This window comes from Misgurnus anguillicaudatus, chromosome 15 (assembly GCF_027580225.2).
Source record: "Misgurnus anguillicaudatus chromosome 15, ASM2758022v2, whole genome shotgun sequence".
Lineage (NCBI taxonomy): Eukaryota > Metazoa > Chordata > Actinopteri > Cypriniformes > Cobitidae > Misgurnus > Misgurnus anguillicaudatus.
The window spans coordinates 1228844-1246195 of record NC_073351.2 but is presented as its reverse complement, the minus strand read 5'-3'; the positions used below and the strand labels follow the sequence as shown (position 1 = coordinate 1246195).

Below are 17352 nucleotides of genomic sequence, written 5' to 3'. Positions count from 1 at the left end.
AAAGCTGGGGGTCTTGTAATGTTTTCAAAATGTTATTGTTTTTCATTGTTTAGTTGTGCTAATGTTGTTTAAACATTTTAAAATCTCACTTGGTTGCAAACTTGGTTCCCAAACTTGGCTTCCAAGACTCTCCTGTATAAGACTGTATAAGGCTAAATAAAGGTATTATCATAACTTTAGAATTTTACATTATTTAATTTGTTTCATGAATTTCACCTGATACACAAATTTAACTGGGATGATATGGAGAAATTGTGGTTTTACAGAGGGGATGTTTTTTATGTCATTATTTCAGTAAGGGGATGGCATCTCCGCAACCCCCACATCTCAAATTGAACCCTACATGTAATATTAATTTTAACCTGTGGAGGCCGCCATTACTGGTGTTATGTCGCAGTAAGGTTCTGTGATTCCATTTGCAGGTAAACTGAACTGAAATACAGAATGCTATTGATACAGAAACTTCCAAGCTCTCCTGGAAGAAAATAATGCTATGTTATTATATTTACACTCTCTCACTTATGGAGAGTAATACAAGAGTGATAAATATAATCAAACCAAAAAAAAAAAAAGAAAAGAAAAAAAAAATATATAATCAAACCCACAAGTACACCGATTCCATTTATTTTGCCTACTTACCTCTCTGATCGTCTTCATTTAAACTATTGTCTAAAATTGGAAGAGATCTTGTCCTTTAATTTAAATGTCAAGAGCATACCTGCTGTTCCACATGAATTTATATCTCTCATCTTCTGTTAATTGCCTCATTATACAATTTAAACATCACTGTAGTGTTTTGAAAATGGATTTGGGTTAAAACCATGTGATTCGGACACAAACAAAACAGCAGCCACTGGATGAAAAGATTCAATATAAAAATTTATAGTCAGGGTAACATACCCTTTAAGAGTATATTTGTCACACTACTGAAGTGAAGATTAACACGATTCATTGGTATTAGTGAAAAATAAAGAATCTCACGATGATCATTTACAGCATCTACAGTAAATCTATACTTTACACTCATTATTCATCCATTTGAACCTACAATCTTAAGGTTAAAAGTAGATAAAGTTGTATTATTTGGTTAATTACAGGTCATCGATCATGTGATGACTTTAGTATTGTTGTCTGTGAATGCACAGTGTGTATTAAATTGTGCATATTATACAGAAGTGATATAACCATGCCATGTTATTGCACACTGATGGATTGTATATTTACCTGCTGCAGTTTTCTGTCAGGCGATCAGTTAATAAATACAATTATTTTATATCTAAGGTATTTTAGTATTGCATGTATTCTTGCAGGTCTACGTAAGTTAATGATTAATGTGACAAGTATGTTATTATTTTGTCATTTCCAAATTGCAATTTCTCAGACCAATATTCAATTACTTGAATATTGGCTTTTTTGACATTTCAGATGGCTGGATCATTTTAAAGAGATGCACACAAGAGCAAACAGATGGAGAAAGTGTGAAGTGTGTGTGTTGGGGGGGGGGGGGGCTATCACAAACTGCTCCTGTTTGTCAGACAGGAGAGGACAAGAAGGTCTGATTTCAATGCCATGTTAAATGTGAACAAAATACAAACAAATAGAGGAATTAATCATAAGAAATGAAAGAATGAAATTAAACACAAAGAGCTCCTTGAGCCACAGTGAGAGAAAGCAGAGGGTCCTATCGGAGAGAATGGGGGAGAGAGAGATGGAGGAGGAGGGAGGTGTGATCTTTGGGTGGAAAAGCAGGGAATCAGTTTGATTGGGGGGGGGGGGGGAGTTTGGAGGGAGACAAAGGGAGCTTGAAGGAGTGGAGAGGCTGTTTAAATGGGAAACAGCAAGAGGACAAAAAGACACAATATCACAAAATCTCAGACACAGAGACATATTAGAATGACTGACACAAACCAGAGCGGGAAGAAACACATGTAAGAGAAACGAGGCATTTTTTACTCTGTACAGATAAGAGAGCAGGAGTGAGAGAGACCTGGGAGGGACATGGGAGGAGTTAGCGGGAGAGAGAGGGAGGGGTAAGACGTATTTAAGTGGTGGAGCGGGGCAGCACACAAGGCTCTGAACTGCCCGTGTGAGAGGGGTGGACAGACACACACTACACTACAAAACACTTTACTACACTTCTACCTGTAAGAGGACACTCACCTGCACTCTCTGCCCCATCATACACTCGAGCGCACACGCCTCATCGCTGGAGCAGAGATGCTGTGGGCCGCTGCCAAGGGTGCCCTCGTGTGTGCCCTCATGGCTCTGGTGTCTGGGGGCAGCATGGATTTGGGAGGCACTCCGGCCAGCTTCTACCCACGCTTCAACCCCTTCTTCTTCCTGTGCACTCACCACGGCGAGTTGGAGGGGCCGATAGGGGCTGAGGGAGGAGGCGAGGTGCTGCTCACCTTTCAGATAAACGGAAACCCCTCAGCATACATCCCAGGACAGGAGTATCAGGGTGAGTCCCGTGAGCATGCATTGTGACAAGTGCTGGTCTACTTGATATTTGTTGCTTAATGTAGTTTGTCTGAATCTCAATACAAATAAAGTATTTCCTTACAGTGTGTGTGTGAGTGAATGAATGAGTGAGTGAGTGAGTGAGTGAGAGAGACATCCTCATTTAGGTTGCTTTTCTTCATCAGCAATTAAAGAGATGTTGTTAGTCATTTCAGCAGTTTTGCACTGGAGGTCTGTCTTAAAGAGAAGGAGATGTTCATGCACTGTAGGGAAGGATGTGAAAACAATAGCATTTCAGGACTCATAAACACATCTGCTCTCCAACAGAGAAACACCACAGTTACATCATTTAAATAAAGAAAGACTCTGTGTATGTGTGTGTTTATGTAACGGTGCACGAGTATTGATGTGAAGTTGAACTGCTCTATTCCACTTTTCTTCTTCTTCTGCGCTGTGTGATCCCAGTGCTCTCGTGTGGGTGGTTTATCCTGAGGCCAAAACGCACAAACACACACAGATACAACAACAACAACAACTCAAAAAAGCACAACAGGTGACTGCACTATGTGTAAATAAGAGAGTCAGTAACATTAACAGCAAAATGTGGAGGTAAATTTAAGAAATAATCAATTCAGTATAAAGTGTAACAGGTTCAGTGTCACTATAATTCATTGCCTGACATGTAATAACGGTAACAAGTCGATTTGCTCATGTAAACACAAAGTAACAGCAGTAGTTTTTAATTGGGAATTTACTTTTGTGTCCTTTTTGCATTTTACATTTGGACCGTTGTGGGGAGAGTAAAATGCTGTTTAGATTCAAAATCTGAATTAAAATCTCTTTCTAAAGAGATCAGCTTTGTTAGTTTCTGCACCTCTTATGCTTTACAAATCTGGTTTTGATGTTGTCATAGAGCAGATCCTCTGTTCTTTATGACAAAACAAAAGAGTGAGGTCTTGTGCTCTTAGCTTAATCTTCCATATGCAGAGAGTGAGATCATTACACAAACATGCGTGTGTGTGTGTGTGTGTGTGTGTGTGTGTGTTTACGTGTGCTTGCGTGCCTATGTGTGTGTGTGTGTGTGTGTGTGTGTGTGTGTGTGTGTGTGTGTGTGTGTGTGAGAGAGAGAGAGAGAGAGAGAGAGAGAGAAAGAGAGAGAGAATGAAAGTGTGAAAGCTGTGTGATACTGGAGACAGACAGACCGTTTGTGTAGGAAGTGAAATACAAGTATGCACATTCTGGACAAATGTTTCTCAAATGACTATGCAAATAACATGAAATAGACAGACAAATAATGCCTAACAAATAAGTAGGTAGCAAAAATATCAGATCAGTACAGCTTTTAATGAAAGTAATATTTGATCTTCTTTTCTACTTTACAAGACAAAGATCAAATCTAAGTGTCACCTTTAGGTTAAGTGTCTTGACAAAAGTTGTTTGAAGACAACAAAAGGTATATTAAATGCAAAAAATGTGTGCACTAAAAACCTCCTGGAGTATTTGCAAATATCTCTTAATATAATGATTTGGCTACAATCTTATAGTCACTTATTATTTGATCGTACTTATTTATGCTCAGTCTTATATATTTTATAGTATAATTGCTAAATTTGTCAAAAACATTTTGTTAATATGTAATATGATTATTATGATAACTGACATATTTCATGCTAACTGGCACTAAATGTCTTAGAAAACGTAAAAAAAAATGATACTCAATTTAAGCATCTTCTGTGTGCTTTTTTGATTTGTATAATTTCTTTATAGCATTTGTGAAAATCTGATATGAATATTTACTTATTGATATGAATAATATTATCAATATAATGTTCAGACTACAATCCTATACAGACAACTAGTTTTACTGTTAGTACTGCTAATATATTAATCACATAAACAATCTTGTTTGATGTGGCTTTCAATATAATGGTCTGATTGTTTTTTTGTTTTTTGTGAAAACAAAGAAAAGCACTATGAAAAAATCTGTATTGAATTCAAGTGGTACAGTGCTTTTAAAGCTTTTAAAGTGGCTTTCAAAAAGTTTCTACTCATTTCTTTGCCAAGCCACTGGAGTCTTTTGACCGCTGATGGTTGTAAGCAACCATGCAGAAGAGCCTGGTGACTAGCTAGAAACAAGCTTGGTTCATTCATAGAGTGACTTCTACAAGGGCCAGCACCCCACAATTAAACAACCTATCCTCCAACTCATTGGACCATTAGGGTTACTTGTCCATTGCCCAAAATATGACACATAGATGCATTTACTAATTTAGTGTGTCTACTGCCAGCAGGTGAGACTACAGTATTCATTAAATTATATATTGGGGTATAACTCTGTAATGATGACATGTATTGGGGTGTGATTTTCAATTTAAAATGGCAGGATTTATTGTATTTATATTACCCATTGAACTATTTAGGCATTTTGAGCATTTATTTATTATATAATATAAAACAGCATACAAAACTCTCAAAAACAATCTCGTGTTTTTCTCTAAAAATACAAATACTACAAGTGTAAAGAGGTCAAACAATTGATTTATATGAGGAAAAGAGACAAAAGCGATCCCTATCTGCTGTAAATCTCAGATCCTATAGGGCTCCTGTGTAGCTCAGTGGTAGATAATTACCGTTAGCAGTGCAAAACGTCATGAGTATATGTTTTTATGTGTATACTTTGTGATGCACTGTAAGCAGAGCTGGGTAGTAACAGATTACATGTATCTGTAATCTGATTACGTAATCCAGATTTCAATAATCAAGTACTTGTAATTAGATTAAACTACATTTTAAAATACTCATATTCAGACTTCTGTTACTTTTTTATGGATTACATAATACATATTATTCACACTATGGCAGTGTGATGTTCACAATTTTGTAAATCTCCTGTTTTTTTACATTTTTTAATAATAAATTTACCTATCGCTTATATACGTTTGTGATTGTTCGAGTTTTTTCTGGAGAAGAGGGGGAGGGGGGTGAAAACGCACAGTAGAGAAGCAATGACAAGACAAGATACAAAATGGTGCAGCACTCAGCGTTTGATCACTAGATGCAAAGGCGTTGTTTTGGATAGGGACAATACCAAGGGAACACTGACTTGTCCCTTGCAATAATTTCGGCCAAACAATGAATCTATATGTACAAATAAACACTGGTGTCCATCTGACTTGTGTTTTTTATGTATTACTTATTTTATTTAACATTTATTTACCCATGAATTTTTAAATGAGATTCAAATCTTTTACTACTGCGTACTGTAAAATTAGCACTATAGGCGGTAGACAAATGGTTAACAAATTTTGTTCTCTGCAAAAATTCTCGCCTCCGTAATTCAAGTCGCCAATAGCTTTGCCTTTCTTGAGTCCGGAGATTTAAAGCTAGGTATCATCCGCATAGCAGTGAAAATGTATGTTATGTTTCCTGATAATGCCTTCTAGAGGTAACATATATAGCGAGAACAGGATAGGACCTAAAACTGATCCCTGCGGTACACCCTATTTTATCGGGGAGTCATATGACTCTTCCGCATTTACATAAACAAAATGATAGCGATTGGTTAGATACGGTCTAAACCAGGCTAACGTCTAAACACTGATGCCAACATAATTTTCTAGTTTATTGAGTAGGATTGTGTGATGTATTGTGTCAAAGGCTGCACTAAAGTCTAGTAATATAAGAATTGAGATTTCACCACGATCAGAGGTTAAAAGGAGGTCATTTGTAACTCTAAGCAGTAGGGATGCTCCGATCAGGATTTTTGCAGGCCGATACCGATCACCGATATGTTGTCTTCGTGATCGGCCGATACCAATGCCGATACCGATTTTTCAAGCTGATATGCAAGCTCTTTGATGACTGTAACTTTTAACATTTTTTCTAGATAAAGTAATACCACAGATGTTGCCTTTGTTATATTACTTGCAGTAATTAGGTATATTATTGTTTTAATAGAGAATCAAATAAATTAGCACAACAAATATTTCTTCTGCAAAGAGAAATTTAATATGCCTTTAATAAGGCTTATGTCTGTAAAAACAAATGAAAATAAAACACTTCACAGTCTTTACTGTATGAATTAAATATACACGCATTCGTATGAAGCACAACAGTTCTTTAGTGAAGAGCAGAGAGTGATTTTATTGAGAGATGAATATGGATAACAACTCGCTGTGGCGTTTATAAGCATGCAGATCATGCGGACGCGCACATTAACAAAAGTGCAGGGAATATAAAACTGACAGATTTGGATGGACAAACCGAAAAACCGCAATTCACATGCGGGTATTGCACCATGGGGGTCAAACCGAACGGTTCAATAATGTATTGAGAATTGTGGCATCCCTAATACTTACTATTGTTCACTAAGAATGCACATAGCTGGCTTGCCACTACTTTTTCTAATATTTTAGAATGAAAAGTGAGATTTGAGATTGGTCTAATTTTTAATTTAATTTAGTTATTTATATAACGATTTTCACAATTGGTAATTGTTTCAAATTAGCTTTACATTAATAGAAGCAGGGAAAAACACAGAAAAATCAACAGAGAACATAACTAGCAAAATACAGCGGCTATGAATAAACTTTACAAGCGAGCGTATTAATAATGTAACGTATAGAAGAGGGTGCTAAGTTAAGCCAATGTTGGCTGACTCCCCTGAGTTGAAACCCCCCCTAGGAGAAAAGCCTCCTGGCCTTTTTAGCCAGGAGGGAAAAATGACCCGCTCTGGCGAAATAAGTCGGAAGTCATGTTCCTTTTTAAGATATGGGCCGATAATGTGGAAAAACAATGAAATAATAAAAAATTTAGCTAATTTTAAAGAACAGACATTCGAAAATTCAAAGTTTCGTAGTCCAAATATTGACAAAATGTATTTATATGACTATTAAAGTTGAAAACATTTTACTAAATTCGTTGGAAATGCTTTTATCAAATCCTCTCGTCACCTTGGAGCCTTTCCCGGGTATCCCCTGAAACGTCACTATTTCTCCAAATATGGTTGTTACACGTTGTATATAGAACCAATAAAACAGCTTAGAAATCTACACAAACCCTAATCATTTGTCAATGGGAAGCCCTGGGGCACGCAATTGGTCCAGCCATCCTCCTGTCAGGCTCCCAGCGCTCTGTGTAGCTCTTCTATTGTAGTAGCTTTAAATGACTTTTAATAACTTTAAATTAGTGTTAAATGTACTATTGGGTAGAATGGTGGCTGCTTGCGTAGCTTCAATGTTTTCCCTAATAACCATAATTTTGTTAGTAAATAAGTTCATGAAGTTGTAACTACTGTGTTGAAATTTAGCGTCGGTTTCTGTTTGTTCTTTGTTTCTTGTCAGTTTCGCAACTGTACTAAAGAGGAAACTTGGGTTATTATGATTTTCTTCAATAAGCTTGCTGAGATAAGTAGATCTGGCAGATTTTTAGCCTGTCTGTAGTGTTGAACACTCTCTTTCCATGCTTCACCTCATACCTCTAACTTTGCTGTGCTTCTATAATTGTTCCATTTTCCTAGCTACCTTTTTAAGGGCTGAAGTATGATGGTCATACCGTGAAGCTGGCGTTTTTTCTTTGATTCTCTTTTTTTCGAATGGGAGCAATGGCTTCCAGCGTGCTAGAACAAACATTGTTCATGTTTTCTATTACAATATCCAGATCTTCACGACTATCTGCTAAATGTTTCATTTGGGACAGGTCTGGAAGAGTGCTAAGCTATCTTTAGTGGTGGAAATTATTGTTCTGGCTAATCAGTAGCATGTTGTGGACCAAGTGGTCATATCTAAAAGTATTGTGTACGAGACAAGGCTGTCTGAGGTGACCCAAATTTCTGAAACAGCATAGGTGATATTTCGATGTCATTAATATTGAGCCCAAGTGACAGAATTAAGTCTAATGTGTGTATGCGTGGGCCCTGACACAGTTTGTTTAATACAGAGAGAATTTAGAACATACATAAACGCTATTCCTAATGCATCTTTTGGGTTATCAATGTGGATATTAAAGTCCCTAACGATAGGAGCTTTATCTACAGTGACTACCAGCTCAGACAGGAAATCTGCAATTTCTTTAAGAAAGTCTTTGTGGCCCGGAGGTCTGTAGATAGTAGCTAGGATAAAAGAAAGCTGTTTGTTGTCATGATCAGTTATTTCCATAATTAACAACATTATTTCAAATTAATACAATTTTAGTTCAGATTTATGGTTTACTTTGAATAATTTATTGTAGATTGTATCTACACCACCCCCTCTCCCCTTTAAGCGAGGTTCATGCTTACAATAATCATAGTCCTGTGGGGTGGATTCATTTAAACTAATGTAATCATCTGCTTTAAGCCAGATTTCTGTTAAACAGAGCACATCTAAGTTTTGGTCTGTAATTATTTCATTGATAATAGGTTCTTAATTCGTAAGCAATTTAATGTTAAAGCTGCCGTCAGCAGCTTTTTAAATCATATTTTTTATCATATTCACTGAAACCAACACTATGCTCCAATAGAACAACATAAATTAGACTGTTTATGAAAAATCTGCACTTCTAGCTCCATCTAGAGCCTGTTATTTGTTTTGCAAAAAAAAAAAACGCTCCCGGTTCATTTGGTCCAATCAGCGTAGGGCTGTATAAAATCTCCCACGCCCGTGTTACAATGTCACGTGCATCTCCCTGAAGTTCACATGTGTGTTGGATTGAATGCAGCGTGATGGCGGAGAGAACATTCACTAACAAACTTCCAATTCCTTGGTTAACAACCAGAGCTAGGAAATCAACCAATGAAAAGAAGGAAACAAAGATAGAAAGCGACCGTGCCCGTAATAAAAAACTAGCATCAATATCGGACTGGCATTTGAAATGTGGAGGAATCTATGAGATTTTAAAGGGTTCAAGCTGTAAGGAGAGCTTGCCACATTTCTTCTTGACAGGTAAATGTGCTTTATCAACTATTAATTGTATTTCTGAGTATTATGTAAATAATCTAAGTAGGCTATTCTTGCTAAGTATGCATTCACAAGAACGGTAAACGGTGCTCTGTATTTGTTTGTTCGAGGAACAGACACAGTCAAAATGTGGTAAAAGAAACTCTACGTGCTGGGATATATGTGATCTTGACATGTCAAGGCAGCTAACAGATGGACGGTTGAGCTGATCTGTCTGTTTCCTGACCTGGCCCCTGGATAGTCAAACAGTATCACAAGTAAAACTATTGGTTTCTAGAATTCTAGAGAGAATAGAATCACCAACAACCAGGGCACTTTTTACAGACATCTCAGCTGGTATGATGCTGAGGGTAGAGAATCTGTTAGATAGAATCACAGGAGCGTGGGGTAGGTGCGGAATACGACTACGCTTTCTGACAGTCACCCGGCTTGACTCTGATGTAGGAACCGAGCCATGTGTATTACCATTAGCACTACACTGTAAAAAATAATATGCCCTATCTACTCAATAAAACTGTGGCAATAGATTACAAGCAATATCATTAATTACATTCAACAAATAAAAATAGAGTTAGATTTACTCAATAAACTCCTTAAGATTAACCCATTCAAAAAGATAAAATGCAATTTGCAAATAAAAAATTATTTAAATTTAAACAAAAAGTATTGGGTATACAGTACAAAGAACTAGCACAATACAATAAATACTACTCAGTTATTCTACTTTGATTTAACATCATGATTTAAAATGTATCCATTAATATTATTATTAGTAATGAGTATATATCTGATTTCAGAATGACAGACAAAGATGAATCAATTCTTATTTTATTGCAGTCAAAAGAGCAAGAAAGGTGTATTTGTAACAGTGTAAACTTCACAAAGTATTTTACAGTCTTTCAAGAAAACTGTCCACATTTCCCAACTACGAAAGGTTCCATGTTTGAGTTCTGCTACATTGATTCACACTCAGAACATTAGACAGCAGTTTAGACTTACTGTACTGTAATCAGTTTAAAAACTTTGAAGAATCCAGCTCCAAGAAAAGTTTCTGAAACACCTCAAAAGATGCCTGGGATACTGGAGATTCAAAGCATAGATCCAATCCAATCCATTGAGGATAAAGCATGCCCTGGGAACACCTTTAAGGCCCCGATAACAATTCCAGCATCCCTTGGGCTGTCACCCCTACAATAGAAGATCCATTCTTTACAATTACAGCCATCACAAGCTGCTCAAGTCCCACCTCTTCATCATTATCCTGCAACATTAAACAGCAAATATGTCTTAAAACCTTTATAAATGTATACAGCTTGAATATTGAAATAATCCACACATTAAACTTGTATATTAAAATGTTTTAAAGAAAACTGGAAGATATGTGCAATGGAGTTTGTGGCTAATTAGGTGTGTTTGAAATGTGCAGTAATATTGAAAACTGATAATAAATTCTCATTGGAATTACAAATTATATCAAAAAATGTTTGAAAAGATATATAACCTATATTTATAATTAGGGCAAATCTTTTCCCTACATTTTTTTTCTGTCACACCATAGGATACAGTCACATATTTATTTGTTAACCAAGTTGCTCACATGTGTATATACAAACACACACACTATATACACAATATAATAAATACAATATATTTAGTTAATAATATTCTTCACCTTTTGTTTATGAATAAAGTTCTCCCTCAGCAATGTTTTACGTTTAGTTAATAGGTCGCAAAATTAATAATTATAATAATAATGTTAATTTTACATTATGTAGAAAGCTTAAATATTTTAAAAAGATAACTTATACATTTAATATCTTCCTCACCTTTTGTGGAATTAAATGAATATAGTTACATTTCCCCTCAGTAATGCTTCAAGTTTCGGTGGGCAGCAGAAAACTCCAGTAAGAGGCCTTTGTCAAACAATTCAGTCAGCAATGGATCATGTTTCCGCGGAAAAAAATTCAACACAGGGCGTCGCAATTGAGCACACAATTAATTTAAAGCGGGGAATATAGTTTTACATTATCATTGTAATTGAATACTTTGTGGATATAATCAGGGCTTGACATTAACTTTTTTGGTCACCAGCCAAAGTGGCTAGTTGTTTTCCAAAGTTACTAGTAGGGGTGTCACGATTCTCCAAATCCTCGATTCGATTACATTTTCGATTCTAAGGTCACGATTCGATCCGATTCTCGATTTTTACATATTTTTATATGGCATATAATTTAGACAAAAATGATATGCCATTATTTATTATTATTATTATTATACTTTAACATTAACATGCACATTGCACAACTCGCATGGGGGTTTGTGGGCTTAACGCGAGAGCTTGTAGAGAGAGGATTCCTTCTTTATACGCACATGGACTATGCGCGGTTGGCAGTTACATGGATCGGGCAGATGACGTGACGAAAAATAATATTTTAATTAAATTCGGGCGGGTGCCGGATCGACTGCTTGTTATTAGCTCTGTCCTTCTAAGCATGCGACATCTCTGTCTTTCATAGTGGCAGCCTCAGAAGTTCAAGAAGAGAACTGAAACAAAGAGTATAGAAGCACTGAAATGAGACGGTCTAGCCTTCTGAGGACCCAAAATTTGCGCCACCTGCTGCACACGCCCCCAGTCGCCCACCGCGCCTGTCAGCAGAAAACAGCGGAGACATTTCTGACTTATTAAAATAAATATGTAATCAGAAAAATGTTAATTTATTTTAGAACATATGACACATTGATGTAGATTAATCTATTCAACAGCATATCAAATAATCAACCTAGAAATATACGCAACATAAACAGAATAATATTAACACAAAACATAACTTATAATACTAAAACAGTGACAAGAAAAAGTTTTCTAATAAAAACACAGTTTTATTTAATAAAGCTTTTAATTGTTTGGGATATCCTCGGCTGTTAAGGATCCATTCGTTCTATCATTAACAGCGCGGAGAAATGAGGACGTATTTTGACACAGCTCTTATCAACGCTGGCGAAGGAGGTACGTGGCAAACTCAAAAAATGAGAATTAAAAACAAAGGAAATAGAATGTCAGAAAGGGTTGCCTGGAATAAGTTTTACAACGTGGTAAATCAGGATGACACCAGTGCAGGCTATGTAATTCGTGCGTTTAATTTAGGCTATTTATTTATTTATTTTTGTCCCTGTGTGCCGATCGAAGACGGAGTTCACTGCTGATATTCAAGAGCTTTCTAGTCTCGCGGCTGTCATCAGCAGCGCCTTGCATCGCCCAGTCAGCGGATGGCGGGCGGGTGCAGTTTTGAAAACTGGTCAGAAACGTTGGTGCGCATGGATGGTGGACGGATGATGAGTTTTGTTATGCGGTTGCGGATGAAATAATAGTCCATACGTGCATCTCTAACATGGACTTAATGCACATGGACTTAATGCGCGTGACTCATAGCATCTGAAATAAATCCAGCATAATAAGCAGCTGCGCTTCTCTCTGTCTCACGTGCACGTGCTCTCATCTGTCCGAACTCTGAACATAAACTAAAGTAGTAATCCTTGTATTTGTTCAGTTTTATGCGTTTCATGCAAGCTGAGGCAAACTATCCTTTTGTTTAAAATATAACCCGCTGCATCTTTGCGCCTCCCTCACTATCGCGCACGTGCAGAGAGCTGCACTCTGTCCGAAGTTAGATCACTGGTAATCCTGTTTATGATATGCATTTCAAGGAGTTGTAGCATCCCTCGTGTTTAAAATATGATCGCGTTCCGCTGGACAGATGTTTTTAAAGGCATCTCTGAGAGTTTTTTCCTCGCTTGGCAAGCCGACCGGACGTGAAATGGGGGCATGGCAGCATCGACGATCCCATTTTTTAATTCGAAGTTCGAAGCTGTGACTTAATTTCGATCGATTTCGATTTAAAATCGAAATCGTGACACCCTTAGTTACTAGCCACTCAGCATTTTCACTGGCCACAATTTTGTTGCTGGTAAAAATACATTTTATATGATTCAACTTGACTTTGGCATCCAAAAGTGACTTTAATTCGAGCAAATTTACTAGAAATTAGATGCAGATTGAATTTCAAATGCAGTCTGACCACCCAAATTAAGAGAACATTTATTAGCTGGTATATACCAGGTATATCAGTATAGATCATATCATATATTTAGGTGCGTGAAAAACATGCTAGTAAGGCATAAATAGATTCACTTTAAATAAATGTATTAAAAGTGGAGCATGGGTGTAGAAGATTAACTGAAAGATAAACACAAAACCCCTCGACAACCACTTATATTTATTAACAACAGCAGTAAATACTGTCAAGAAATGTACATGAATTTTACTGTCTACTTGTTTATGCAGATTGAATCTTATAAGCTTGATCATGGTTTCTGTTAAAAGTGGTTTAAGACTTTTAATGACAAATGTCGAGATGGCATTATTGTTACATTAAAATGATGCGCCAACCTCTCAGCTGGCTTTTCTTTGATTTCGTGTGCATTCAGGTATGCGCTGAATATCTCTTCACTCTTGCCCTGAGTGTGCACGCAATTTATGTCTCTTCTATCACTTTCATGCAATTGTTTTATCTTTCCCGAGTGTGTACGTGCTCAGACTGCGTCCCCTTGTGCATTCGCAAATCCAACAGCTCTTGCACGCTCTCTGGAAGGTGGCGCTTTGATCCGCAACGCGCGCGCGTATCAACAAGCGGTCTCTGTGCGTTGCGCTGGGTGCAGAGTGCTCGTGGGAGTTGTAGTTTCCTAGTGTTGCGCATTGTTTATCATTTCGTGTAACTTTTAGGAAAACTACAATTAAAAAATGATATTCAACCTGCCAAAGTGGCTAATGGGATTGGCTGTCTTACCCGCCACAGCCGAAATCTACCCGCATTTGGCGGGTTGGCGGGTGTTAATGTCAAGCCCTGGATATAATTAACACAAACTAAATAAACCGAAAAAGACAGCAGTAAAGTCACATTTATCTTTAAAACACGACCTCAGAGTGAGCTAGCGGAATTGTCATAAAGTTGGTCATAGATATATACATATCTATGAAAGTTAGTGATAAGAGAACACACCCATTCAGAGGAAAAGTATGATTGGTCAGTTTTTCTGTCACTCAAAATAAGTTACAGCTGGACCACCAATCGCAGACCGTTTCTGAATCCGAAGGGTGCAGACTGCGGAGGTCACATATGCAGACTGCATACGCCATTAAGCCTGGTTTGTTTAAGTTAACTAAGTATTACATTCGCAAGTCATACGCATATTACAACAATTTACGATTAACTAAGAATAAAAGTCAACTTGTTAATATTCTGAAATAAGACTAAGGGCCCTATTTTAACGATCTAAGCGTATTGTCTAAAGCGCACAGCACAACGTCTAAATGGATGTGTCCTAATCCACTTATGCTAATTTAACGACAGGAAAAATTGTTTGTGCGCCGAGCGCATGGTCGAAAAGGGTTTGTCCTATTGTAATGAGAGTATTTTGGGCGTAACGTGCAATAAACCAATGAGAGTCTCAGCTCTCATCCCCTTTAAAAGCCTGTTGCGCTGGCGCTATGTCTAATCCCTATTTAGATGATGGACTTTGTAAACTGAAAAACTAAGCGGAGGAAGAAGATCCCCAGTTTAAGATAATGTTAAATAATTGTGTTGTTTTCACTTGTATTGAAATTGTTATTTTTTTATTAAAACCTTTAAAAATCGTTTTCTTTTAGTCATGGAAGTAAAAAAGTAGGCTTGTAATTGCCTTAAATTTATGGCTATCCAATATCATCAAAAAATAATTTACAAGTATGTAAGATAAGGTTTGTACTCTAAAAAAACTTTATTTGTAACAAACAGGAGATAAAGAATTTACAAGCGGCTCTCCGCACGTTTGTTTTAGCACTTGGCAGCGTTTTTTTAAGCAAAGAGTTTTTTTTAAGCATTACTTAAAAATGTTTCTCATCTCACTATATCCACAGGTACAGAGTCATCATATACAATAAATCCGTGAGGAAGCATTTTAAAAAAAACATTTAAAAACAGATGCATTTGTTTAAAGCAAAGCATTTATTTACTTAGGCTACAGGTGAAGCAGCTCTTTGCGCCTTCTAACGTCTCATAATAAGTCCTCATTTATGTCCAAGAGACTCGATAATAATATTTTAGATTCAATCCTTTAATCTTTCATATTTAAAAGCGTTTTTGTGCTGCTGCACATTCATGTACTATGTGATAAGCAAACCCGCGTTGTCCTCCCGTTTATAGGCGCATTTTACTAATGCGCTCTTTAAATAACAAAAAACATATTGCATCATTGACTTTAGACTTTAGACTTTAGACCAGGTTTTTGTTGGTCAATGGCGTAGTCTATTTTAGTTGCCTCAAAATAGCAACGCGCCAACAATGCGCCTGAACACACCTCGTTTTCAGACCAGAACGCCCATGGGCGCAAAAGGGGGCGCAAATGCATTTGCTATTTAAACAACGTGGCGCTAAACGTGAAAATTATAATTGCGCAGGGTGGAAACTAGCGAAAGACACTTGCGTTGCGCATTGCGCTGCCTTGCGCCAGGTGTAAGATAGAGCCCAAAGTCTTGATGACTAATGCATCCTGGAAATGCGACCTCCTAAGGTCCTAAAGCTGAAGTTACGTCCAAACCCAGTTCATATTAATCCTTATTGTAATTAATATATACAAATTACAAACAAATTATACAAAGAAACGTCTCTGTTACGGATGTATCCCTCGTTCCCTGAAGGAGGGAACGGAGACGTCACGTCGTGACCGACGAATTGGGAACTCGCTTAGAGAGACCAATCTGCTTCGATAACTACTAAAACGCCAATGAACCTGGCATCGAGACACCTGCACAATGCCGGCGCCGCCCCGCCAGGTGCGTATATAAGCAGCAGGTTCAAATATGGAAATTAGCTTCTTTTCACTGAGAAAGCCGGGAGAATGTGACCGGCCGACAGCAGGGAGCAGCACCTGTGGCGACGGGACGTGACGTCTCCGTTCCCTCCTCAGGGAACGAGGGTTACATCCATAACCGAGACGTTACCTTTCAGTCGGTCACTACGACGTCACGTCGTGACCGACGAATTGGAAATCCCTACCAAAACGCCACTAGGGGCTGACCTCTTCCAGTGTCTGCAAAAAAGCCCTCCAATTCCACTTAAGGAATGGAGAAGTAGGATAAGGCAGAAGGCCGGGCACTAGATGTTCCTTTAACCCCACAGAAGTGCCAGCGACTGGGAAGCACCCTACCTGAGCGGGATAGGAACGCTGCGGAAGCCACTGCCCCTCTTAAGGGCTAATGGTGGATGAAAGACAATTTTAGTTGATAAGGACAGCCGTGGCTGTATAAGCAAAGCAGTGCTCTGCTAAGGGAAACGTGGGCTGGTAGGATTAACCCCACGGAAAATACTCACAAAGGAACCCGCTTAGGGGATGCAATGTGGAGCCTGAGCCAGACATGTAGGTTCACTAGGATACAGCTAGTGAGAGGCTGACATCCAATGCTCCGCAACATAGGCTGCCAAGGCAGCGGAGGAAGAAAATTCCAAACCATTACACATTTTTGTTCTGATGGCCTTCCATACTGACACTGCTATGGAGCATCAGTCGGAGGCTGCAAGCCGACTTGCGACTCTGCTCTCCATACACCTCCTGATGAGGAAAGAACACGAGAAGATACAGTCTCGATACGAACACTGTAAAATCTAATGAACGTATTAGGTGTCGCCCAACCAGCAGCTCTACAGATGTCTGTTAGCGAGTAACCATGAGCGAGAGCCCAAGATGAGGCAACACTCTGTGTGGAGTGCGCTCTCAAATTAGGGCAAGGAATACCCTGCAGATTATAAACCAGGGCGATAGTATCAACTATCCAATGAGACATCCTCTGCTTGGTATCAGCTTTCCCTTTCTGCTGACCACCATAACAGACAAAGAGCTGGTCTGAGGTCCTGAGGCTTTGCGT

General features: G+C 38.0%; 1 protein-coding gene across 1 annotated transcript in view; it reads left to right on the top strand.

The window, feature by feature from the left end:
* The first annotated feature begins 2059 nt into the window (after window positions 1-2059).
* Window positions 2060-17352, top strand: part of reln (reelin) — a 376800-nt gene continuing 361507 nt past the window's right edge. Inside the window, 1 exon segment of the mRNA XM_055173428.2 lies at window positions 2060-2461. Coding sequence (XP_055029403.2) covers window positions 2218-2461 — 244 coding nt within the window. The 5' untranslated portion in view covers window positions 2060-2217.